Below are 25,266 nucleotides of genomic sequence, written 5' to 3'. Positions count from 1 at the left end.
TTCGAAATACAATCAATCAAAGCAAGGGATTTTTAAGATAAAGTTGGCAGCTGCATTGGTAGTGCCAACGAATGCAAATGGCTAATTTTAAAAGAAAACATTAGTTATACACACAAACGAGACAACACAGTGCAACATGAAACTACAATACTGCCAATTGGGTGAAACATTAACCCAAACCAACATCCATGACGATTTTATTCGATTTAATTGTGTTACAGTTACAGTATGCGCCACTTTCGTTTAAGCGCAGTCATGTGTTCCTGCATCATGTGATAAAAACAATTGGCCACAAAGAAAATATATTTCCCAGCTATTTTTAAGCTAGAAAGGTAAGGAGACTGGGTATCACGTGAGCACACGCCGTACATTAAAAAAAATTCTCCCAAAACCGAAGTGCTGAAAGCTCTGCTTGATGCCGTACGCGTAATCGAGTATTTAGAATGAGAGCGACCGATCGTGACATCAGTGCGTATAGGATATGTATGGGAAATAATTTCAAAACAGAAAGGTAATTCAAGTGCGCAACTATGTTTACCAAATGAAGATATTAAATCGAGACAAGCAAACTTACCATTCCCAGCCATACAAACAAACGCAAGCACATATTATAAAATAGAAATGTTTCAGCTTCATTCGAGATACGTTATTAGTTTGGTGTTTAAAATTAAGAAATACTGTGAGAAATGTCTAGATGAAAAACGAGTTAAAATGGGGCAAATGACGAGTGTTGCAAAATTCAACTGCAACTAAGCTTATATGGCCAAGACAAAAGGAAACGAAACAATAAACCGTAAATTTCTATTTTTCTCTTTTCAAACTAGCAGAATCTAATTAAGCCTGTAGTTTAATCCGACACGAGAATGTTATCGCGTGTTATTGAATGCAATTTAGAAATATTCTATCAATTTTACAATCCCCAAAACACTATCAGTCCGTCACTCGTCTCATCAAGCACATTTTATTTTAGTAAACATACAGTGCTATTTTACACGATACGATATGGACAAGGAAAATTCGGAAAAGGGCTGTAACGTTCAACCACCTTCATACCAAGCTTCCTTCCAAAATTTTGTAAGTAGATCTGTATAACGTAGGCTATTGCGTTGGGATATGTGGTTACTGAGAAATAACTCAGAATTATGCATAAAAACATGGAGTAAAACGGCAGGTTGTTCTGGGTTGAATCGTCCGACCACCACATTTTAGGTACCATTTTTGCCTCTTTCAGCGTGTTTTGCTGTGCTCACCAGAGCGCTGAAGTACAACAAAGCATTTTTGTTTTGTTTTGCATAAACTTTTGGATTGGGTGGGCTCAACTGCTAACGTGCTGGCTATAGGAGTCGGCTGGGTTTGGAGCATAATGTGGGGATACGCGTTTATATCCATTTCATGTAAAGCAAAATGCGAAAGCAAGAAATGTACTGTAAAATATAACCATACCACACAGAACAGAATAAACAAGAAACCTTGTTCCTTTCAACCAAGAAAGACCAGCAGCCTGCAGTCACAGTCACAACGACAATGAACACTGTTCCAGCGCAAAGTGGATTCGCACAGCCATCTCCACCGCCTGGCTATGCAGCTACGGGCACAAAAAATTATTTCAGCCCTCCCGGTTATCCAATTACAAGACACAGTAATGTTCCAGAAACCAAAGACAGCTAACTAGTGCATAAAATGAGCATTCGGGTCATTTAAAAAGAAAGAGATTTTTGCATATGCGTAACGTTACAATAAAAATTTACATTTTAAACCAGATATGTGTTTGCCCGCCATTGTACTCCCGCACACCGTAAACTTGACCTTCCATTTTTAATTTTCATTTCCATTTCATCTTTAGTATCTCCCATTTTTCCACTTTGTGGTATCTGGATAACGTGTGTGAAGAGTTTAAAAAATTGAAAAATGGTGTAAGTAAGTGATATGCAGAATTCATCACACACAGGCAGACTCAAATACGATAAAATGTAGCATTATTCGCTGTCAACCTACAAGCAAAATTCGGTAAACAAAAAATTTTCCAATGAAACAAATAAATACAAAAAATACATTGCGATTTTTACTACATAGGCTAAGTCAATTATTAAAAAAAACGTTGATTCCAGCATTCTAACCGTGCCTACAAATATTTGAAGGATATTGATGCACTACAAAAACAGTCGTTTCCAACCTTTTTCAACATGACCTACTTTTCATGTATTATTCGTATCTATGGTTCCCTCTCTCGTAACTAATAAAAAGTGGTCATCTATAGTCAATTTTAGACACTTAATTTAGGGTATTTAAGTTGGCTTCAAAGAAATATTGAATTCAGAATAGATGCAATAGAAAGAATCCGGAAAAAATGCACTATTTCCATACAGAAAAGGACGTTATCGTCAATGATTCCCGGGTGAAAATTATTGTAGTCGATTGAAAGTGTAGAAAACGTAGCAATGCATCCTAGGGGGGGTGCAAGACATGTTACCCTAAAACAGAAAACTTATAACTTATAACTGAAAAATTATAACTAAAACAAAAATTTATGTGGTCTACTTATTCGATAGATAATATAAACTCCACCAGATAAAAGTAACTGGCTGACAAAAATTTAAACCAGCGAGTGCAATAACCCGTTAATCTTTAACCGTAATTCAAAATAAATACTGGTAGGACATCACGTGAAGAGGCCGTAATAACCCAACAAAACAAACGATGGTAACGTGACTATACAGTGGCTGTAGTCATACTGTAAGAACCAAATGTTGACAAACTAAGAAAAGAAAAATTGGTAAACCTAAGCAGTTCAGCAATGTATTTAAAAGTTGCTATGATCGGTATATTTGTCAGATGCAGCAAGCCAGACATTTCGAAATGGGAAGTAAAGAATAATAACGACAAAATAATTTATAGCAGCTCCAGATTAATGTTCAGTCAGTCGTTAAATATAAGCTGTTGTATGCGCAAAAGAAAACAGACAGGTTGCAACTGTTGAGTATACACAGAAGCTAAAACTTATAAGCAAAAACGTTAGTTTTGAAGTATGTTCACATGTCAGCTTTTAAATGTAGGTTTAATTTGATGCTCAATTCTTCAAGGAATTAGACTCTTTGTATAACACAGTCAGCGTCATTTGTGATAAAAAATGGAAAAAGTAGCCGACAAAAGAAACGACTTCTCCAACCTTGAACCACCCCCTTATCAAACAAAGGCGGGTCCATCTCAGTCTGGCATATCTCAAACAGGACAACACATTGTAAGTATAACGCCAATCAAACGAAAACGCGTTATGCTTTTACGTTTTAAATTTTCATACACACATATACATTTTAAACTTTTTGCAGGGCCCAGCTAAGGTAAATTACGTCACGCAGACCACGGTCTCTTTACCTCCCCAATCCAACCAACCTAACCAAATAACTTACATCACGCAAACCACAACTCAACATGGTGCGTTTGAAGATATGTATTCCCGCATACCCATCATGCCAATGTGTTTGGCAGTTACTCTATGCGTCATTAACACGATCTGTCCTGGAATGGGTAAGTTAATATGTTGAAATTTGGTTATATGTTCTATAACTCAACGCGTTTTATGTTCTTATTACATGGTAGTGTTAACCTTTCATCTACATGGTCTTAGTATAGAACTCTACAGCAATTATTTTACAAAAAAAATGTTCTACTCTATTGATTTCAAAACGATATGACAAATTATTGACCATCATTCTATGCAGTGTTTTTTTTAAGGTGTTTTGGGGGGACCGAAACGGTCCCCCAAATTTCTCCAGCGGTTTCCCAAAATTTGGACTTGCAACTTACTACTACTATTTTTTGGTATTTAAATGAAACACTTGCGGTCTCTTAAAACTACTTAGCGGTCACCCAAACCAAACCTTAAAAAAAACCTGATTCTATGATATGACATTTTGCGTTGGAACTTTCAGAAACTTGATCATTTAGTTGGTAGACTTGGCACAAATATTACCGTAAAAATGTAAAGCAGATATTGTATTCAAAATATGATTTATTTGCTTAAACCGGATTTCACTGACAAGGAGCCAAAATTTTTTGGTAGTCGGATAAAATATAATTGAAGCTCATAACAAAATGTTTGTATAAACTCATGCAATTTTAAGCGTGTCATGTACTAACTCAATACAATATAAAATAGGATGTGCAAGTTGCAAACGTGACAAGTTTCTAAAATTTCAAGCTGACAGAATTTTAGTTTCTCAAAATATAGCACCACGGATTCTTATAAAGAACGTCTTCAAATAAAATGAGCGTATTCTGTTAATTAGAAGAACTTTGGTCAATTCGAATTACCCTAACAGTAATATGAAACTAATTTCATGTTTAGGTACCGTTATAGCTTCCTTTACCATTTTCTGTTGCGGTCGTGTCAACATGACTACAAACTCGAGTAAATGTGAAATACTTTGCTACAACTTCTGGATAGGTTGGGCTCAACTTTTAACCTGTTGGTTAATTGCTGGCTGGATTTGGAGCATTATGTGGGGCTACGCTTTCATAGCGGTGTCGGGTGAGGATGTTTCTTAGATAATGCTTTCCGTGACCTATGAGTGCGTTTGATTTTAAAGCCCCTTTCTAACATAAAAGTGACCTGGTTACATTTGTATTTCAGCTAAATATGCAGACCCGCAAAACATTTTCATTACTACCACTAGGAGGACTACCATTCCGGTCCCAGCAGGAGTTGAGGGTTCGTCAATCCAAACATAAACAGCAGTAAGGGATGCAGATGGATTGCCATCTTACCCTAATACTGGCTATATGAACAACGAAAAAGAAACTAAAAATAATTGATTTGTCGTGACTAGTATACCTTACAATTTACGTCATTATACGTTGTGCTACGACGACCTTATTTGGGCAAAACTTATTTATACGGCGTCACTTCTGCGCGTATACAATTCGTAATTTGCCGTGTAAAACTCCAATGAATTTGCTTTCAATTAAAAAAAAAGCAACCATCGACGAACTTAAAAGCTAAGTCCTACAAATTTTTAATTTAAGGCCTTTCGATTGTAAGACACTCCATTTAAGTTTAGCAAGGATTTCTGATCATTTTCGAGACGGAACAGCATGTAGTTCACAATTTTATTTGGCACAAAGGAAATATGTGACAAAATTAGCAAGGCATTTGCTTCAGCATATTATTTTGTTACGGTAATTTTGATTACTTTTTATGTTTAAAGTACAGTATTAAAATATTGTTTGTGCTGAAAATATACATGAAATGAAAATATTTGCTATTTCTACAACCAAACCATTAAAATGGAGAACTACTTTTTTCGTTTTCATCATGGCTATTTTTAAATGAAAATTTTGCACCAGAATTCCATCTAATGATCTGCCTCTCTTAATTGCATCGGAAAAAAAGTATCCATTTTTACACCGACACTGGTTGTACACTTTGCACTTCCGCACGTGAACCTTGTCGAAATCTATCTTCTAATCGAAATTAACTACTTGAGGCCATAAATTAAAATCCAGTACAGTATTTTTTCTCTATGATTACATAATGAATAGAAGTTTAAAAGTGGAATGGTAAAATCTAGGTTCAGTACTTCATCTCGGCCTAAAGCAAAATTGCTAAATACTTATGTATTCGCAGGTAAGTTTACGCTTGATGAAACAAGCGTGATGAAATCACAGCAGAAAAGGACGAATCCAACAAAAAACTTCTTAGCGATCTGCTCTGTACCGTAGTAAAAAAAGTTTCGAAAATGCACAAGAAAATAATTAAACACCATTTTGCAACCTTCATAGGTTCGTCAGTCAGGTACAAGCACATACCTGATTTTCTGCGTTAAACCGTAAGCATTCACAGAACTTCGCACATGGATATGTAAATTGCCGTTTGTGCAACAAAGTTATTCTCGAAAAGCAATTGCCTAATCATATCGGCATAAATTGCCAGTTAGGAAATTTCTACAAAATATATATACGCTATAATGAGTGTTTCATCACTTTGCGGAATAAGCATTAGATTAAATCAGGCAAGTTGTGCGATAAAACAAGAAAATTAACGTATTTCACAAAGCGCTAGGTAATTTGTGATAGGTGCTCCATGACGTAACTATATAACGGACAAAAACTGTTAAAACTCGAAGAAAGGGTGAACAAAAAACGATAGGGCTCCAACTATGAAATTTTTGCGGAGACACATACGAAGAAACATTTGTTCTATTGCATACTGTATGCTAAGGCAAAATTACTTTAGCATATCACTTCAACTTTAACATAAAACTATGACCTTTTACATTGTCCAGAAACAACAAATGCAAAGCGCAAGAAATCGAATCCAGCCAACGTAGCAATATATTATTTTTATGAATAAATATCATTCGTTATTTCTGCTCGCACGCTATCGAATTTCAATATTTTTGTTTGATGACCATGTTTGATTACAATTTTTGCTTTTTATTAACGCAAATGGTGTTATATTCATACGCGGATAGGTGTCAGGTTCGTGTTTTAAAACTTTATCCGCGTCACAACTAAACGTTATATATCCAGTGTGAAAATATACAGGTTGTGCCGAATCACGAACCATTTTTCAATTTTTGAGGATGTGTCAAAAACTACCTCCATGTGGAGGCAAAAGAAAACGTTCTTAAAGCATCAACGACCTGCATATTCTCGGGAAATGATACATATTGAGTTAGTTAAATTTTAACCATATTTAAACAAACCACGATGATGTTAAACGCTCAACAGCCAAATAAATCGTAGGTTAAACGACGGTCAATTTTTATATGAAACCATTACTTGCGCTCTGGTGGAAACTTTCAGGCAGTGTATAGGCAGCAAAAAAGAGTTGTTTTAACTTTTCGAGTGACAAAATACGACTCACGCAGACCACAGTTAAGGAGCCCGTTAACAAATTTAACAAGAACGCTTTTTTGCACACCAAACTCCTAGATTTCTTTGTTTTCCAGTGCAAGGGACGGTAATATATAATATCCTAATATGCCTAACCTAACCGGTAAAGTTTGTCTAGTGACAGGTGCTTCAAAAGGTATCGGCAGAGGAATAGCCCTTCAACTTATATCATGCGGTGCCACGTGCTATATCACTGGAAGAGATTTGACAACGCTACAAGATGTCAAAGGAGGGGTTAAAATAGCGTTTTGAAAGTAGTATTCCATATACCTATAGGATATACACTCATTTTTGCGATAAACGTTTGGCTGAAAAAAGTTTTTGTCTAGTGGCCGTTTGTTATCAAGTTTCTTAATCTGTCATGTTAAACATTTTAAGCTGAAGACAAATACCGTTAACCTTTTATCATGGGTTCACCTAAGCTAAATTTTGTTGAATTCAGACCAGCACATTAGAATCGAGAACGTGTATTGTGAAAGAATTATACGAAAAAGCTTTAAAATTTAACCTGCCTGGTATGAACATATCTTTCAGCATATAGTTTCTTAGTCTTCTGAAAAAACATCAATAAAGTTCCCAAGAAAAAAAAATATTGTTTCAGTTATTACAGAATAGCAAACTTTTTACATAAAACTATACTTTATATTACATCTAGCATAAAGAAATTGTAAAATGGTCGGACATTCATTGGTAAGAATGACGTCTTGATTGCTACCATTGTATAACTACATTGGGAATCACCATGAATGATTACATCTATGACTTTCTTAAAAAGCCAGTTTTGATTATGTTGAATGTTTGCAGACAGAAGAACGAGGATCAAGTGGAAAGTGTGTACCTGTGCAATGTGATCACACGAATGAAGAGAACACGAAGAAAGTTTTCGAAAAAATTGCCGGCGAACAAAACGGTCAACTTGACCTACTGGTCAATAACGCTTATGCTGCTATTTCGGTAAGTATGAAAATGAAAACTTGTTACAACAACTTTGTGAATGTATTTTTGCTTATTGATCTGCCGTCAATGTATTGTGGTTGATTTCTAAATTCAAACATTTTAACTGACATGTTGCTCGGATTTTCATAAATATCCACCACAGTTACTTTGTAGCACGTCTTTGGAAAGAGCGATGTAAATTTTTGGGATCAAGACATTGCGGCCTGGGATCTCGTTAACAACGTTGGACTAAGGTAGAACTGTGCAATTGTGCATGTATCTAACATAGGCTAGACCTACTATTTTTGTATTAAGTCTTTATAGCCAAATAGCCATATGTCTTTTTGGCCAGGAATCATTATATATGTTCCGTTTACGCGGCACGTATGATGGTTCCCAAAAGAAAAGGGTTGATAGTTAACATTAGTTCTGTGGGCGGAAAACTATTTCTGTTTATGCCTCCGTATGGAATTGGAAAAGCAGCAGTAAGTGTTTTGGTCATTTTCTACTTGGGTTAAACAATAATTAAAAGTATTACAAAGCATAACGAATGCTTCATATACAGAATGATCGTATGGCAAAGGATTGTGCAGTGGAACTTGAAAAATACAATATCACTTTTGTGTCATTGTGGCCAGGTATGGTCCAAACAGAGTTTATCACAGAATTTACTGAATCTGGCGATCTAGGATTAAGGAATGCCATAAAAACAGATGTAAGAGAAAACTTTGTAGTTATGCTACAGGTCAATCTGAAGCTTAGTTTTTACAGCATCTATGCAAAACATTAACAAAAACGTCTGTCAACAGAAAAATATGAAAGTAGTTTTTATTTAAGGTTTTTTATCTGCAGTCAGTATTAATATTTAATTTATTAGTTATAGCCAAGCAAAGCACTACTATACATATTATATGCAGATAAAACAATTCTGAAAAAGACGGGACAGATTCTTTTGACAACCGATTTAGCAGATGAATACAATTTCAAAGATGTAAATGGTATTACTTCAGTACATCTCATCCAAGCAATTTTACAAAACTTTTACAAAAATTAAAAACTAAGATATGGTGCATGGATAATACCTATATCTTAATTTGATGTACTTTGTGTAGGAAATTCTCCAATCAGTGGGCGAAGTCTAAGATTGTTAACCATCGCCTCTGGCTGGTATAAAACGGCAGCTTTTATCCCAGAATGGATTAAATTTCCAAAGTGGTTTTATGTTATGTTGCTTTCAATAGCTCCCCCTCTAATATCTCCAAAACTGCCAAGTCAATATGAATGAAAAGATAAAACACTACACATGCATTCAGTTATAAATTGGTAAACCTGTGACACTTTCCTTTGTATAAACGATCTTCTCTTTCAAAGTGGAAGATGAAAATCACATTTAAAATTTTATTTCCTTCCAAAGACAATTAGCGTCACTCCAGCAACGTTCTTGTATACTGAAATAAATTGGCATAATCATGAACTGAATTGCACAGTGGTTTCAAATAATTGACAAACTACATGTCAGTAAAAACATCAATTTTCTCTAGGTACTGATATGGTGTAACCTGGCAGTGTTCTTGCCATTTCTGTGTTCTCATTTTTACAGGTGACTTGAGTCATAAAAACCTGATCTTAACCTTACAGTTAGAGTTCTAATTGGTCTTCACAGCAACCAATCTATAACTGCCTGTAGCATCGCTCATCATTTTTACTTGCTATCTTGCAAAACAACTGATTGAAACTAAAAAGAAACAAAAGATATTAGTAACCACGGAATGTGATAACACTTTTTAAATCATAGTCTTACATGTTTTAATGTTTCGTCTCAGTCAAGTCAAGCATGCCCTACTTTGTTTATGATCCCACAACACCAGTAAAAAAAGAATGATTGATGAGTTTGTATTAAAGATCCTAAAACCATAAGATATTGCTGTGTTTATAAATGCATTTCACAAACATGTGCGTCATGGATTTTGCGAGTGGAACACAAAAAACTAAACTACAAACCTTACATAATAATATTTGGAAGATGTATATAGATCATGGGTTGAAAATGTTGTGAAATACTGCACAAAGATATCAGCGGTTTCTAAAACTGCGTGCACATACAAAACTAGATGCTATGGCCTACGAATTTTCAATTTAAAAAAAAATTGATGTCTATATACAGTATACAAGGACGGGCCAATATGAAATAAACCACAAATGAAAGTGCATAGTAGCACAATGGGTGAATTTAATTACATCACTTTACGTAAAACTGCCAAGTATAGCAAAACGTGATGACATAATATGTTAGGAAAAGTAATACTAAAAACGAAATATCAGTTACTGCACATCATTCACCAAGAAAACTCGTGTTTTTAAAAGCTGATCAATCATGCTTGTTAGGGATGTGCCAAAGTGAAAAAGATTCGGATTTGTGAAAATATGAATACAGTAAAAAATTTTGATACTCGTGCTGATCCAAAGTTGCTAGCATAACGCCATCAGATGTAAAATAAAATTCAGTCTTTGTCAACATCAAGTGGTGTGCAATGTAAAGTGGTAAATTGCAATTTAATTCCATTGTGTGTTATTATTGTTAGATTTACAGCATGGTTCATTTCAGTGTATCACAATAATGTGATTATGTCAGCCAAGGAAAACCAATAAATACAAGCTTGAAATCATCAAGGAATATTTTAGAGCAAAATTTAGATAAAAATCTCTAGTTTTATGTAATTAAACGATATATATAAATTAAATATTTTAGCAAAATTCATTCTCCTGTGTCCTTCTCTCACGGTAAATTCTACTGCATTAATTTGTATATATATGTATTAATCGAATAATTAATCAGGCCCTTAATGTTCTGAGTTATTTCAAGTTTTGTTAGATTGTGAACTATAAATGGTAAAATGTTGAATGAGCTAATTATGATTATCACAACTTTCTGTAATAAAATGATGGCAACATGTAATTAGCTATGTGTGTCAGTGTCACAATACTGAGAGCAAATAAGTGTTTTGTACTAACATTGGTAGATTTAGAACTCGTTTGTGTCAAGATGTCAGGAAAATAATTAATGGTCATATACAGTCACACTTTATTTATCAAAATACCACAAAAACAAAGAACCTGCTAGGCTGGTACCCAACACGAGATTGCTAGGAACAGATTCCTTCCCATGTATCTGACCCTGGCCTAACTCACATCAACATCTAATCTAAAAATCTTGCTGACCGACTCCGACATATCAATTTAGAAACTGATTTTTCAAATTAATAGAAAAACACCCATCAAACAAAATTAAAAATTGTTAGACTATCATTCATCAATTTTTCATAACTATCGTATATTAATGTTTGTTATCTAAATTCCTTTACTTGAAGCATTTAGCTAATGATAACTATATAAATACTCTGCGCAAAAATTCATAGTAGCAGTATGCAAGAAACATCACAGGAATCTCAGCTAATATCTTCAATTAACAATCCTTTTGATAAGTTAGTTGTGAAGGTTATTATTACACATATGCTTTGTTTATTGATTAAAGGTGTGTAACCACAATTATTGTAACGTTAACTGGGGTTATTCTGGCATTAAACTAAAACCAGTATCATAATTAAGAAAACTTAAGTACTGCAATATGAGATCCAAAGTAACTCGCATACAAATACAATCTAACATTAAACACAACAAGAGTTGAAATATACTAAGTTGCCTAGACAAAGCATGTTTGAGTGTATTGGGTGAAGCTTAAAACCCAGCAATTTATATGGTCAGAAATTGTCAATTTTAACTTTGTGTCTATCGAAACTGATGTGTACATCCAGCAATAACACGAAACTGTTTGCAAGTTGCAATCGTTTCAAAGATGCAATTTTAAAATTGAGTGATTACAATTTAACCTACATTATACCTTAATTTTCTTATACAATGCTTATACTATAAGCAGCACACATGTTTAAGCAGAGTAGTGGAAAAATGCCTGAAATCTAACATCACAAATTATTTAGTCAAGCTATGCAGCTTATAAAACTGAAATAACATCAGTTACCATAAAAATAAAAATATGACAAAGCTTTTCATTTTACAAACATTTTCAGAGCTCCATTATGAAACTAAAGATATTTCAACTAACCAAACTCGCCCCAACTACAATTGCTTTATAGATTTGAGAGCAATAGGAAACCTTACACAGGGTTTGTCAATACAGCACTACATACTGTTATCATTTTTGAGTAAAGGAACCATGCTGAAAATTGTGTTTCTTTCATAAAAAAATATAATGACACAGCAATTTACAGCAAAAAGGGATTGTTCCGGTATGTACTGAGAATAATATGGGCAAATGAACATGTTCTGTTATGTTACATCATGGTTGATAAACATAAATTACTGCCTTTTTTGACCAAGTGAGTACTTTTTGAGTAACAAACCAAACACTGGCACATTTATTACCTAATTTATGTAATCATTGAGTCATTGTCATCACGACGTTATCGAGTCTAAATTTTTCTTATTACTGCCAAAAATATGAAAATGTTTAAAAACTCTCAAAATTGTTCAAGTTTTGCAAACACTGATTTATGTGCTACTTACTTTTTCATCATAGGCTACATATTTCCCAAGCCGTATGTTAAAAATATACAAGAACCGGTAAAAATAAGTAAGGAAACGGTGATCGGTTTCACAATAATCTTTATCTTCTAACTAAAAAAACGTCATTCCGCAACTTAAACTCGGTTTAAACTTAACTTAAACTAGTTTCTGGCAATATAACCTAATAACCACTAGGCCTTGTTTATGTAGTGCTAAAGAATTATGCTAGTACTTTAGCCAATTGCGCTAGAAAGTCATGTTTCCTAATGTTACTATATTCACTTTGTTTGCAATATGTAAACTTACACATAAACTTAGCCTATTTAATCGAGTTAAGCTAACGTTTTACTGTTTTACTAGGCTGCAGGTACTTCAGCAACATATTTTGATGGTTTTGGCACAAGTCTTTTACGACAATCATATAAATTACCGTTTGATATTTTAGGACAATTAGAGTATTTAACTTAACAATTGGATTTAAGCTAGTCGCGTTTAAATCCAGATTTGGGAGGTAAATCTTGTCCACTGAAACAACCAGAGCCCAAATGACCCAGTGAGCAGAAAAGTGACTACACTAATTTTATCACAAAGATCAATGGAAACAAATTTTAAAATATTGGAATAGCCTACAGACCACCATTGGACGAAACAAGACTTTACTGAGACAAGTACCCAACAGATTAAAGAACTTGTTGCATGTATGAAATTATCATTCACCATCATTATCATTTTATTTTTCGTCAAAGTGTGGTGGGGACAAAAAATCAAGCCAGTTGTTACTAACACGTGCCAATGAACAGGAAAAAGTGATAAAGCCGAAAAGGCTTAAAATGTGCTAAAGAGAAATAACGTTAATATTTGCTGGTAACAACTAGCACGGCCACTAAACCTATAATTACTTAAATCTATAAAACATAAGTTGAAAAGGCAAAAATTAAGCAGATGAGCAGGTGGTGTGTTCAAGCAACTGATGAATGAAAATTGCTCCTATGCTGCATATCAGTGGATGGGAAAAGAAACCCCATCCCTGGCAAGAGCCTGGTTTCTGGTGGCCATAGCACTAAGGGCGTTATTGATTAGCCTGAACTTGTACAGCAAGAATGCACACCAATGATTATAATCTTTGGAAGATGTGATGACAATACTGCTTGTTGCTAGATGGAAACTTCTCCAGTACATCGACAGTGATTTACGAAAAAATATGCCAATGCTGTCCAATAGACGGTAGTGCTGAAAGGTAACCTCGCTTGATCCGAAGCTGAAGACTTGAGTGGCGATGTTTCAATCCAGTAACTGGTTCCAGTCTTTTATCTTGAATATATGTAAAAGCGATCTGCAGTAATTGCACTAAATATCCGAAATAGTTGTGTAATAAGTGTTGAAATTTTACAAGTTAATAAATAAACAGACTGACATATAATTTTCTTCAGGTGACTTTGAACGTAATCCGATTATGATACCATAGACTACCGTAAGAGTCTACGATGATACCAATGCCTTTAAAATACTAAATATAGTATTATAAAGGCATTAATGATACTACATATTCTGTTATTGAAACAAAACGCTTCCCTGAGCAGAAAATACAACAAAGCGCGCCAAACCATTCTTGGAAACCGGACGCCCAAAGACGCCACCATTGACGTTATAAATATCCTATTTTGGAGGGTCAAAAGGAACTTAAAGAAACGCATGAAATAAATTAGTTAAATTCGAAAATTCTTATTTACATACAACACAAGTGTCTAAATATGCCCTGAAATGATTAGTTACAACCAGGGCTTTGGAGCCGGAGCCCCGGAGCCGTGAATTTTCAACATCATCATGGTGATTCTTAGGCTCGCACCAAACCATAGGGATTAGACTTTACCATAGATTTGACTTTACCTTGAGTCCATAAGTGCAAGGTTTCAATGCAATGCTTGCAGACCATGTGAGGTGCCTAGCATTTATGTTGATCTCCCAACTTCATGCCAAAGTAGGCTTTGTAAGTTCTCTTGGTGAAATCTCGCACATTGAATCGCCGCTTCCTCATCGTGTACTCGCCACAGATGTAGCAAAGCACCTCTGGGTCATTATGACACTTTCTCCGTCTAGCTGCACCATTCATTTTTATAACATATACTTAAAACACCTGTGAATTAAAATTTCTGAAAATGTTAGAGCATTAATTAAAGTCATGGCTTAAGGTACACTATCTATATCCTGACTTTAAAAACGCATGTTAACTTTGAGCGTACTAATCGTCGGTGATGAGATATCTGTCATTTGATCTGTCATCTCATCTATAATTCTTCAGCTCAAGTGGGAGGATAAATTAGCGTAAGCTGTCTATTCAGCAAAATAGCCTTTAACTGATAACTTTCAGGATAACACTAACTATTGCCTTATCAGTGCCCTACAAAGCTTATGTTAGTGCTTGATGGGAGATGATATAAACTAATCTAAGACCTTATTTACCTCCCAAGCGAGAAACTTGCGCCAGACAAGCTTCACATGGCTTCAGTTTTTATTAACCTATGTTAGTCACTAGCATACATTTCTAACTTTTCATGGTATATGTAGGAAGAAGCAATATCTCAAAAACTAGAGCCAATTCAGCAAAAGTAATGGCATTTTCGGACTCAGCGCACCTGATATACCCCTATATCGATCTAACATATCATGCCTTTTGAAAACGAATTTTTGTTGTTGGCCTGTGTAATACACGTGACACAATTTAGGCCTACACTGTAAAATTGCATAATTGACACAAAAAATTGAAAGAAAAACCTGAAAAAGTGGCCATAATATGCGAAAACTGGTCATAGTAAAAGGAGAATTTTATATGGCAAAATTCGGGACCATACCAAAATGGACATATAAACTGGGTGGTCATATTGTGGATTCTACTGTAGTGGCAAATATCAGTTAATTTATAACAATAATTGAGGCACACCACATGAAAATTGTACCCTTATTAGTAAAACAGTTTAATGACATATATGAAACAAAATACTCAATCATGTACTGCACAGTAGATTTAATGTGATCAAAACAATAAAAACGTTAAGCGTATTTTAGACACACAATTGCATGAAGATTACATAGCTTCATAAAATTATCAACAACAAACTGCAAGACATTTTCCAGTACTTTCTAAGCATAATCGCTTTTCTTTTTGAGCGGAGATCTTGCCTTGGCTAGGGACAAAATCATCATATACAAGCCTTTAGGAATTCTCAGCCACTCTGGAATATAGTCACTTAATGTGTACATGCCCATACCGCCTAGCATAAATTTTAAGCTCCTGCAGTTGAGTGGATCTTGGCCTGCCAAAAAAGTTTTGTTTTAAATTTAAACCATTATACTCAATATTTGTTTTAAACATTTAAAAAAGAAATATTTAATTTTAAAATCGGTACATCCCAAACCGCTCAGATTGGTTTGGTGGTAAGGGTCGCCTATATTAAGGAAGCATGTCACTCGCAATTAAGCAATCTGTTACACATTTTGCAGCACTAAACTATCATTGTAATGACTCTGAACAAGGCATAAATGATCCTTTAAAAGTCCTGGTAAACAGTAGAAAATTCGGATATAACTATAAAATCTAAAAACTCAAATTAAAAATGCATCTATCAGAAAAGGCACACAAACAAGCTTAGCCTTCGTTAATCTCAAGTTATGCAAGACTTTGTCTCAATCTAAAGAAAAACATTTTGATACCATGCTCTTAATTTATGTAACTTTCGCCTTCTTTTTACTTAAACAAGTAGCTTAATGGCACAATTATTACAATTAAAGCTAAAAGAACTTCATTAATTCTTACCATTCACATCTTTAAAATCATTTTCCAGTCCAATGTCAGTGGTCAATATAACCTGACCAGTTCTTTTCATGATATCTTTGTCTATAAAAGTTATGTGATATTTCTTTGATATCCAGCTATAATACACTACACTTTTTAACACACAACTGCAAGAAAACCTTATTTTACAAATATGTCTACCATCTACAAACAAAGCATACCAGACATGAGATATGCAATGCATTTTCCAGGATATTCTGGGGATTCAGCTCGGGAAAACAACCAATTTAGCTAAAAAGCAAATCAAAAGGATTCATTTATGTAAAGTGCTATTTGTGTTAAATATATATATATTGTTTAAGCTGCTGTTTTCAGGTAATTTTCTTTCACTGATCATATCATACACAAAAATTAAAAAACGTATTTAATGTATAAGAACATATGGTGGAAACCCATTAACAATATAGTTTACCGGTAGTAAAATATATTCTTATGTAACCTTTCACTGGAATGCAACAGAACATGCAGGAACCGAGACAATAAACATTTCACACAATATCTGACAACAACAACTTACTGCTCTTCCTCGATCTTCAGTCAGGCTCTCGTCATCAAGAGATTCTCCAATCATTTCTGTTCTTACTGGACCGGGCCAAAGAGAAACAAAAGCAACATTGTATTTTGCTAAATCAACCGCACAGTCTTTCGCCATTCGGTCTTTCTGCAAGAAAAAAGTTAATGCGATTCACATTTGAACAATCATACTAAATAACCTGCTCAATGCCCATATTTCAGCATAACATACACTACACAACTTACCGCAGCCTTTCCAATGCCATATGCAGGGATTTGAAAGTAAAGCTTTCCTCCAACTGAACTGATGTTAACAATCAAACCTTTCCTTCTTTTAATCATCATACGAGAAGCATGTACAGCACATTGATAATGATTTCTAAACACCATAATAATTTTTTAAGTGGTACTGAATGTACCAGTAGACAGTACCACAGATAACATAACAATTAACATAAAGCATTTGATCTCATAAATGGCTGTAGGCTGTATTCGTTATTCAAGCAATTACCTTAGACCAACATTGTTAACAGTATCCCAACTATCAAATGATTGATCCCAAAACGATTTGTCATGGTTGTCCATCAAATACTAAATAAAAACGTATTATGAACGTTACAGATTATCCAGGTAAATTACAATACAAAACTATCAACACTCCTAAATCTCTTAAACAATGATGCAACTAATTACATGCAAAACAAGTCAGGTAGACTGGATGAAGCAATCATAAGGAAACTAAGGAAACAGCTAATGGTAAATACCAACACACCAAATGCCCAATGATTATAATCTAAGAAAACATGTTCACTTAGAAATAGACTAATTTACTTTTACAGCAGAATAGGCATTGTTGACAAGTAAATCCAATTGCCCATTTTGCTCAGCAGATATTCTTTCAAAGAGTTGCTTAACACTTTCATCACTGGAATGATCACACTCAACAGGAATGCATTTTCCTGATACATATCTAGTTTTTACCTGCAATGAGGAAAAAGATGTATATTTTCATCGCAAAAGTTTATCCTACTTTTAACGGCCGCAAAAATTCAACAGCATTCTTTTTTGGGAACTCTAAATGAGATCTGCGACAACATAAGCTACTTTTAAAAAATAATCACATTGGCATAAGTTGAAAGTGAGATTGAAATAGCCCAAGTGTGAAAAACATCATAAATTAGAAGACGTCACATTAGTTATGCAACAGTCCACTTTTTATTCGTATAGACCAGACGTGGGCAAACTGCGGCTCTCCGGCATGTTTTTTGTGGCTCTTCTAGTCGAATCGTAAAATTCCAAAAAATGTAAAGGCTACCAAGAGTACCGTTTATGAAAGTTTCTGTGTAGTTTTTCTTTATTTAGGCCAGGATTTCGTTTATGACGTAACACTAGACATCGATTCCGACATTGTTTTCAGGTATAGATTCTATACTCTATGGCAAAGGTTGTCAAAATGCACCTCACCAACATGTTTTTATGGGTCTTTTAGTTAAAAAGTAATATCCCAAAATGACTACTAATAGTATAATAACCAAATTGACAATCATTACTGATTTTGCGGCTCGCTGGTGTTTATATTTTTCCGCAAGTGACTCTTTCATTGAACAAATTTGCCCACCCCTGGTATAGACTATAGAGCAGTGGTTCTCAAACTGTGGTACGCGTACCACTAGTGGTACGCGAGAGCTTTTTAAGTGGTACCGCGTACCGCTGAACATGATTTTCGATGTGCTGTGAGTAATGTGTTGCCCCGGATAGACAAGCTTGTGCAGAAGAAACAGTTGCTTCTATCAAATTAAATTGTGTTTTCTTGCTATTCATTGGTGTTATGGTATAGTAATAACGGTAATAACTAATAAATACCGGTACATTTGAGTAAAATAAGTCATTCAGGAGCCAGGTGGTACGCAGTGTAGCAAAAAAAACGAACGAGTGGTACGCGATCGCAAAAAGTTTGAGAAACACTGCTATAGAGCAAACATTTTACTGGTTTTCAAAACTAAGAAAGCATACTGGGGTCAGGATTAATATTCATGACACAAAATTATTTAAAATCATTTCTAAAAATTACTTCTCATTGATTCAAGTCATGCGGCATGAGCAACATATTTGATGCAATCTATTGTTACACAATCTTTTTTCAACCTGTTTATCACATGTCTGCTACACATTTATCAAACAATTGTGCGCAATTAAGATGGTTGTACAACCTACACAACATGCAAACTTCACCAAAATATGTTTACAATTTGTGAGAATTAAGTTGCAATTACTCAAGGGGAGATTGTGAATTGCGATTATTAATTGTTTATGCAATAACTAAAAAGCTTACAAGTACATAAATAAATACTAATGTTACAAACATTGGCATAACATACATTATTTTGTAACCTACTTATTGGGTATATTTTACCCACACAAACCATGGCAACTTATTTTTTAATTTGCCTGCACTCATTATGAAAACAGATTTGAAATGTGTAGCAAGACAACACTGGACTCTGGGCCAACACTGTCGTTTTCTAATACCGAGCAATGGCAGAAAACAATGCTTGCAGTTTTACTTAATATACAATAAAATATTGCATAGTAAAACACACTGCACTATCAATAAAATTTCACTAAAATCAGTTGGGAAAATTTACCAAACTTTTTTAATTGGAATTTCAGTATAAATACTTTGATTTTTTTGTAATTATATAAATTATTGCACAACTTAAATACAACAAAGTTGCATAAAAAAAATAACCAAACAAATATGATCACACCTCTTTTTCCACAAGTTTTAAATTCTCAATATTTCTCCCGGTAATGTAACAAGTTGCCCCATATGTAGTTAGCTGCAATGCAATTCCACGTCCAATCCCTCTTGAAGCTCCAGTTACAAGGCACACTTTACCTTCTAAAGAGCACATAACTCAGGTATGATCACTTACACGTTTAACTTGAAAAAGTAGTTTATGCTGCACCCTGAAGTCTTATCTTATCTGGTTTAGAAACAATTCTATAGCAGTTACTAATGAAAAGTAGCTCTGATCAGTCAGTTACGTGGTTGTTAGGAAATAATATTTCGCTTTTGGTGGCATCTTACAAATTCTCTATATATTTCTGAGTTCACCACAGTCACCGACTTGATCCAACTACCGGTAGTACACTTTAGTTTACTAATATGACACTTAAATAAAAGTAAGACTTCATTCACTGTACTTGCACATACCTCTTGTCACAAGCTATGCATTTAATCGGTATTACCCAGTGCCAGTAGATTATAATGTTAATGAAAAGTTGCAATGACATTTTTATGTATAAAGTTGCAATGACATTTTTGCCAATAATACTTATTTCAGTACAGTTAAGTTTTAAACAAAATTTCAACAACGCTACCAGGTTAATACTAAGAACTTAGAAATAAGCAAAGTTAGCAGACAGCACGTGAACTCTCTGAGTTAAAATTAAGTTAGTATGCCAACATATATACATTTTAAGTTGAGCTGATGTCTGACCAAAAACAAATATTTGCATATAATATAACTCTGTTGGCATATTTGCACTCAACATACCAGATAAATAAATCAATAAATCTAATGTCATAATTTGTACCATGTCCCCATGTCAACCTAAAACTTATAGCCTTCAATACAGATATGATATATGGTGCTCAAGTCAACGTTTTTATACAACTTATATAGAGTAGAGAAAGCCCCACCTGGAAAGTATTGTGACGATTACGTCACGACTCACGAGTTGTTTTGAGATGTTTGGAATTTAATTTGGGATCTTGGAATTCAGTGTTTACCAGATTTGAGTTTTCCTTAATGACGTCAGATAATTTCCTCGCTTGAACTGGTGTGTCACATATAAATACTGATGTAATGTTTTCAATCTTCCCTTTTCGTGTGATCGATTTCACTGGTTACTACAGCGCTATGTAACATTCAGCAAGATTTGCCCGAAGGCAAAAGCCTTCGTGTCCTATAATAAATAAAATGGCAACATTATCAGTTAGCAATTTGTATAGACAGAAATTAAAAAAATAGCAGAAGCAAACCGTTCGAGAAATGACAACCATTTCATCGAGTGAGAAGAAAAACAAGATATTAATTCAACGAACTATTTCTTTGTCATAAATTGGTGCCCTGACAAGTTCGAAATTGCTGAGTTAGTTGCACATTGAGCGAGAAAGCATGTTACCAGCTATTTATGAAGTTTTGATGAACAAGTTTCAAGAGCAAGATCAGCCAACTACGAACGCTAGTCAACGAGGAAGTTTTCAAGACATTCCATCTACAATCTTAGCAACCAGACTAATTCGGAAACAACAGCACTAATGACATTGATGCCTGGTTGATGTGATGAAGTTTTGATCGCCTAACTAACGTGTTATACATCTCCAAGAGCATGAGCAAACTATTGTATATATTTTTTACGCATCAAGAAACAAAGTCCATTGGACATCGCAACAAACTGCATCTTACTACCGCGAACAAGGCTTGCTACAGCCGCGGAACGACACACGCAGACGTGATCGCTCATTTTTTTTTACCTTCGACACGCAAGGGATTGCGACACTTCTGTAAGCTTATGTCTCATGTTTTGTATTTCAAGTGAAACGGTGTATCGATATTTGTTATATTTGCCGAACTCTGTCATTGTACTGTACTAAATTCTTGTTTTAATGTCCGTGAAGACATAATTTTGTCGAGTAAAGGTTGCCTTCAATTTCATTTCAGGCAAGCTTTACTCTGGGTAGGAAGGCTATGTGACGATTACGTCACGACTCACGAGTTGTTTTGAGATGTTTGGAATTTAATTTGGGATCTTGGAATTCAGTGTTTACCAGATTTGAGTTTTCCTTAATGACGTCAGATAATTTCCTCGCTTGAACTGGTGTGTCACATATAAATACTGATGTAATGTTTTCAATCTTCCCTTTTCGTGTGATCGATTTCACTGGTTACTACAGCGCTATGTAACATTCAGTAAGCTTTGCCCGAAGGTGAAAACCTTTGTGTTATAATAAATAAAATGGCAACATTATCAGTTAGCAATTTGTATAGACAGAAATTAAAAAAATAGCAGAAGCAAACCGTTCGAGAAATGACAACCATTTCATCGAGTGAGAAGAAAAACAAGATATTAATTCAACGAACTATTTCTTTGTCATAGTATGTCAGTTTTTGACAAAAAATTGTGGGTGAAGAGATATGATAATGTCGCCACCAAGGCATGAAAATAATGTAATGTGGACCACACACTTATAGCTTTGAGCAACCCTGCTTTAGTATGTGTAGTGAGAGTGACCAGGGATAGTTGAAATAAAAAACTGAAATCTAGTTATATCTCTTTTTGTTGCAAAAATATTGAGAAACTGAAACTTCAAATGGATAGTGAATTTGATATGTTATCAGGTGCGGCATGAAAACATTAGTTAATTTCATTCTATGAGGAAGTAATTAAAAAAAAACAAAGAATGCAAATTAAACCACAATTCTACAATACAATACAAATTTATTTCCAACAGATCTTGCAGAACCCGGATCATACAGTATTTCCCAATAGGGTACAAAGCTAAGATACATGAGCATTAATTTGTAAACGCTCCTGTATATAGCATAAAAAGCAGGTCTTTCCTGCAATTAATTCCACAATTTCATACATAACTGCTTAGTTTTGTGGTAACTACATTGTAAAAACTGTGACTCACTCTACACATCTGAAGCACTGCAATTAAAACGTAAAAGTATAACAAGCAAAAGTGACTTAATCTTTTCTTGAAACAAAACAAATTGGCCAATATGTTGATGAAATTTTATCGTATGGTGTTGATGAGAATAAGTTAGATTCGGGATTCCTTCGCATTTTCCTACTGTGTGTGTAGGCCCTACATGATATTCGAGTTGGCAGTATGCTACCCGAAATAATTTTCCTCGCTGCTGTGTATGCCTACAGTTTATACCGGCTTTAAGTTTCTTTTATTTAGAATTTAGCATTGCTAATAATGCACACAAAACGTTTGTTTTGCGAGATGGTAGAACTCTTTTGCGTAGAATGTCGCAAACAAGCACCTGTGAAATTCACTAGCGTATTTAGAGGACATTGGGCCATAGGCCTTTTTATACCTTGTTTAATTTTTGTTTATTACTTTTCCTTGTTTGGGACTAAACAGATACTATAGTCTATACGATGGAATATACATAATAAGCGTGTATACGGCGTTTCAAAATCGTTGTATTTGGCTTAAAAAAAAATCGTTGTACTCGGCGTTTCAAAAGTATACACTATGACCTGACAGCCATTGTACGTATAAATATGAGAATACATTTTATTTCAAGGCGTTTTTTAGGCGTAAAACCTAACATTTTTGCGCTTCGCGTAATTTGGGAGGGGTGGTCAATCATTGGAATGTTAAAACCAGATTTTAAAAACTGTTGGTCATTCTGAACACAATCTTAAATACGCCAATGTTGAAATTAATCCATTACACCTGCAGTCCTGCACCCATTCTGCAAATAGGTCCACAATGATTGTTGTTAAAAACAAATGCAGTAACGAAATAAACTAGACGTGGACAGCGACATGATTGTGATTTAGTCTAGCATTGAGACATGTATCAAACTACTTTCGGATTATGAACAAGCTCATTCGTTCCAATAGGTTGTGACAAATTTGAATATCAAGCAAACGCACAACAATATAAGCTATTTCTATTTTTGTTAAATGCAATCAGTCTGTGTAATCGAGATGGGTAGCGAGTTCATCTCTAAAGATGATATTGGGTAGTGAGGTATAAAAGTTTGAGAACCACTGTATTAGACTAAGGGTGCTCAATGCGTCAAACAAGATCGATCGCGCAAGGATGACTGCACAGCATTCAAAAACTGTTCGGATGTGCGTGCGTTTGCGAATAGCGCAATTTATGATATGGTTGAACGAATTTTGATACTCTGAGAGCAAAGAGTACTTAGATACTCTGAAATGTCTAACGTTACTGATTGTCTTGTCACGAAAACATTATCACTCAATGTAAACAAAACTAAGATTATGATCTTTTTTGCTAAACCTGTCGCAACCCATTTCACATACACTGATGGTTAATGGTCAAAACATTGAAAGAGTTAAAACATTCAAGTTCCTCGGAATTCATATCAACGAAAACGTATCTTGGAAAGACCGTATGAAATTTGTGCTACAAAAAGTTAAAAGGAACTCAGGTGTAATCATGAAAATTAAACCTTATTTGAACTATAATTAAGTGCCTGTTTGCCCTGTATCATTCTATTATAGAACCACATATTAGATATTGTATTCCTATCGGTAACCAGGGGCAAATCACTTTAATAAATCGAATCCAGACACGATGCAACAAATTTGTGAATAATATTACGACAAAAAGCTTGAATGTTTTTTATCCTTGCTTTAATTTTTGTTATTTAATAGTGCCTGCTGGTGTTTCATTTTACTTAGGCATCATTTCCTTCCGAGTTTTTCTTATTCTAAGGTTATCGGGGCGTCATCCACACCAATCACGGTGAGAGAATCCAATCAATCAAAGTCATTCTGAGATTACTGATCTGATCTGATCTGGTTTCGTTATTTTTGCTCCATGTTCATCTTCATTTTTAAACTGATTTGCTCCCGGGCATGTTCTTCCAACAGCTCAGAGTGTTTTTATGTTTTTTTTAGTTCTTCTGTTAGTGTAACGTTTTGCTTTATTATCTTTTATTGGACATCTAAGTTCTCAATACCTTATTTCGGACATGTGTAATCTAATAAGTTTAGTGCACCAGAGTGTGTACTATCGTGCCCTCTCTTTGGCCACGGAAACGGGATTCCAATCCTTGGGATGGGATTTCTTTTCACCATCCAGCTGCACTAATCTTAATCAACTCATTGTTTTTTGTTGTTATCATGTTACTAATACGTATTTCTACTATCAGCTTTTAATTACCACACTGCATCGGTGCCCAAATTTAACTGTAACACTTAATTTTTTGTTTGTTTTGTTGTTATTTGCTCGTTGGGTTTAGTGGCCATGCTAACCATTGGTCGTCTTTATCTTGTGTTATCATTATCCTTGCACGTTTTAAGACCTTGGGCTTTGCTGCGTTTTCCCGCTATTGTCTGCTGGCTGAACTGTGATGTTTCTACATTATAATGGTTAGCATTTTTTTTTGTTCCACCACTGACGATGACGAACAATAAACGATACGATGGCTGTGCCGCTGCGGATTGCTTTATAAATCATGCAGATAATTCTTGCTTGATAAATCAGCTGCACAATGCAAACTTTCAAGTGTGGGTGTACTTGCAACGTAGTAGCAAAACACCATATAAGCTACCGCTAACAAGGTTATCAAAGTTATTTACAGTACTTCAAAACTGATGGCACCTCGAGACTTTGGGACAACTTTAGTCAAGTACCAGCTACCAGTGGTGCTATATTTTTATTTTATTTTTCTATCTTTTTCTTCCGAGTTGATCTTGTTGCAAGG

General features: G+C 34.7%; 3 protein-coding genes across 12 annotated transcripts; 2 read left to right on the top strand and 1 right to left on the bottom strand.

The window, feature by feature from the left end:
* Nucleotides 1–945: 945 nt before the first annotated feature.
* On the bottom strand, nucleotides 946–20,416 carry LOC143465723 (dehydrogenase/reductase SDR family member 1-like). 6 transcript variants are annotated; one of them, XM_076964177.1, is made up of 13 exons: nucleotides 19,543–20,416; nucleotides 17,606–17,755; nucleotides 17,286–17,365; nucleotides 17,021–17,153; nucleotides 16,779–16,922; nucleotides 16,423–16,492; nucleotides 16,223–16,303; nucleotides 14,299–15,722; nucleotides 9,390–13,722; nucleotides 8,913–9,278; nucleotides 1,749–1,871; nucleotides 1,470–1,585; nucleotides 946–1,257 (listed from the first exon to the last, which is right to left on the bottom strand). In XM_076964177.1, the coding sequence occupies exons 1-8, from the start codon at nucleotides 19,687–19,689 to the stop codon at nucleotides 15,550–15,552; spliced, it is 978 nt and encodes a 325-aa protein (XP_076820292.1). In that variant the 5' UTR covers nucleotides 19,690–20,416; the 3' UTR covers nucleotides 946–1,257; nucleotides 1,470–1,585; nucleotides 1,749–1,871; nucleotides 8,913–9,278; nucleotides 9,390–13,722; nucleotides 14,299–15,549. The 6 variants fall into 6 exon arrangements, with proteins under 6 accessions (XP_076820292.1, XP_076820293.1, XP_076820294.1 ...); XM_076964178.1 differs by having other exon boundaries at nucleotides 9,462–13,722; XM_076964179.1 differs by having other exon boundaries at nucleotides 1,470–1,668; nucleotides 8,913–13,722.
* On the top strand, nucleotides 3,060–5,295 carry LOC143465728 (uncharacterized). The gene is made up of 4 exons (XM_076964186.1): nucleotides 3,060–3,238; nucleotides 3,327–3,525; nucleotides 4,346–4,528; nucleotides 4,631–5,295. Exons 1-4 carry the CDS (start codon nucleotides 3,128–3,130, stop codon nucleotides 4,726–4,728), a joined length of 591 nt encoding a protein of 196 aa, XP_076820301.1. The 5' UTR covers nucleotides 3,060–3,127; the 3' UTR covers nucleotides 4,729–5,295.
* On the top strand, nucleotides 6,644–9,115 carry LOC143465725 (dehydrogenase/reductase SDR family member 1-like). 5 transcript variants are annotated; one of them, XM_076964184.1, is made up of 7 exons: nucleotides 6,644–7,128; nucleotides 7,699–7,848; nucleotides 8,005–8,084; nucleotides 8,183–8,315; nucleotides 8,396–8,468; nucleotides 8,748–8,821; nucleotides 8,943–9,074. In XM_076964184.1, exons 1-7 carry the CDS (start codon nucleotides 6,982–6,984, stop codon nucleotides 8,970–8,972), a joined length of 687 nt encoding a protein of 228 aa, XP_076820299.1. In that variant the 5' UTR covers nucleotides 6,644–6,981; the 3' UTR covers nucleotides 8,973–9,074. The 5 variants fall into 5 exon arrangements, 3 of the variants coding, with proteins under 3 accessions (XP_076820299.1, XP_076820297.1, XP_076820298.1); XM_076964182.1 differs by having other exon boundaries at nucleotides 6,645–7,128; nucleotides 8,748–8,828; nucleotides 8,943–9,115; XR_013118642.1 differs by having other exon boundaries at nucleotides 6,655–7,128; nucleotides 8,396–8,545; nucleotides 8,748–8,828; nucleotides 8,943–9,078.
* Nucleotides 20,417–25,266: the final 4,850 nt, after the last annotated feature.

This window comes from Clavelina lepadiformis, chromosome 7, assembly GCF_947623445.1.
Source record: "Clavelina lepadiformis chromosome 7, kaClaLepa1.1, whole genome shotgun sequence".
Classification (NCBI taxonomy): Eukaryota; Metazoa; Chordata; class Ascidiacea; order Aplousobranchia; family Clavelinidae; genus Clavelina; species Clavelina lepadiformis.
The sequence above is the reverse complement of the archived record's forward strand: the minus strand, read 5'-3'. Positions and strand labels throughout refer to the sequence as shown.

Excerpts from the sequence above, each read along its gene's own strand:
- LOC143465728 (XM_076964186.1), top strand. The coding sequence starts at position 3,128 with ATGGAAAAAGTAGCCGACAAAAGAAACGACTTCTCCAACCTTGAACCA. Across the intron at positions 3,239-3,326 it reads CTCAAACAGGACAACACATT|GGCCCAGCTAAGGTAAATTA; the intron begins GTAAGTATAACG and ends AACTTTTTGCAG. Across the intron at positions 4,529-4,630 it reads CGCTTTCATAGCGGTGTCGG|CTAAATATGCAGACCCGCAA; the intron begins GTGAGGATGTTT and ends TTTGTATTTCAG.
- LOC143465725 (XM_076964182.1), top strand. The coding sequence starts at position 6,982 with ATGCCTAACCTAACCGGTAAAGTTTGTCTAGTGACAGGTGCTTCAAAA. Across the intron at positions 7,849-8,004 it reads ACGCTTATGCTGCTATTTCG|CACGTCTTTGGAAAGAGCGA; the intron begins GTAAGTATGAAA and ends GTTACTTTGTAG. Across the intron at positions 8,085-8,182 it reads GTTAACAACGTTGGACTAAG|GAATCATTATATATGTTCCG; the intron begins GTAGAACTGTGC and ends CTTTTTGGCCAG.
- LOC143465723 (XM_076964179.1), bottom strand. The coding sequence starts at position 19,689 with ATGTGCTCTTTAGAAGGTAAAGTGTGCCTTGTAACTGGAGCTTCAAGA. Across the intron at positions 16,304-16,422 it reads CATTGCATATCTCATGTCTG|ACAAAGATATCATGAAAAGA; the intron begins GTATGCTTTGTT and ends TAACTTTTATAG. Across the intron at positions 15,723-16,222 it reads TGATTTTAAAGATGTGAATG|GCCAAGATCCACTCAACTGC; the intron begins GTAAGAATTAAT and ends CTTTTTTGGCAG.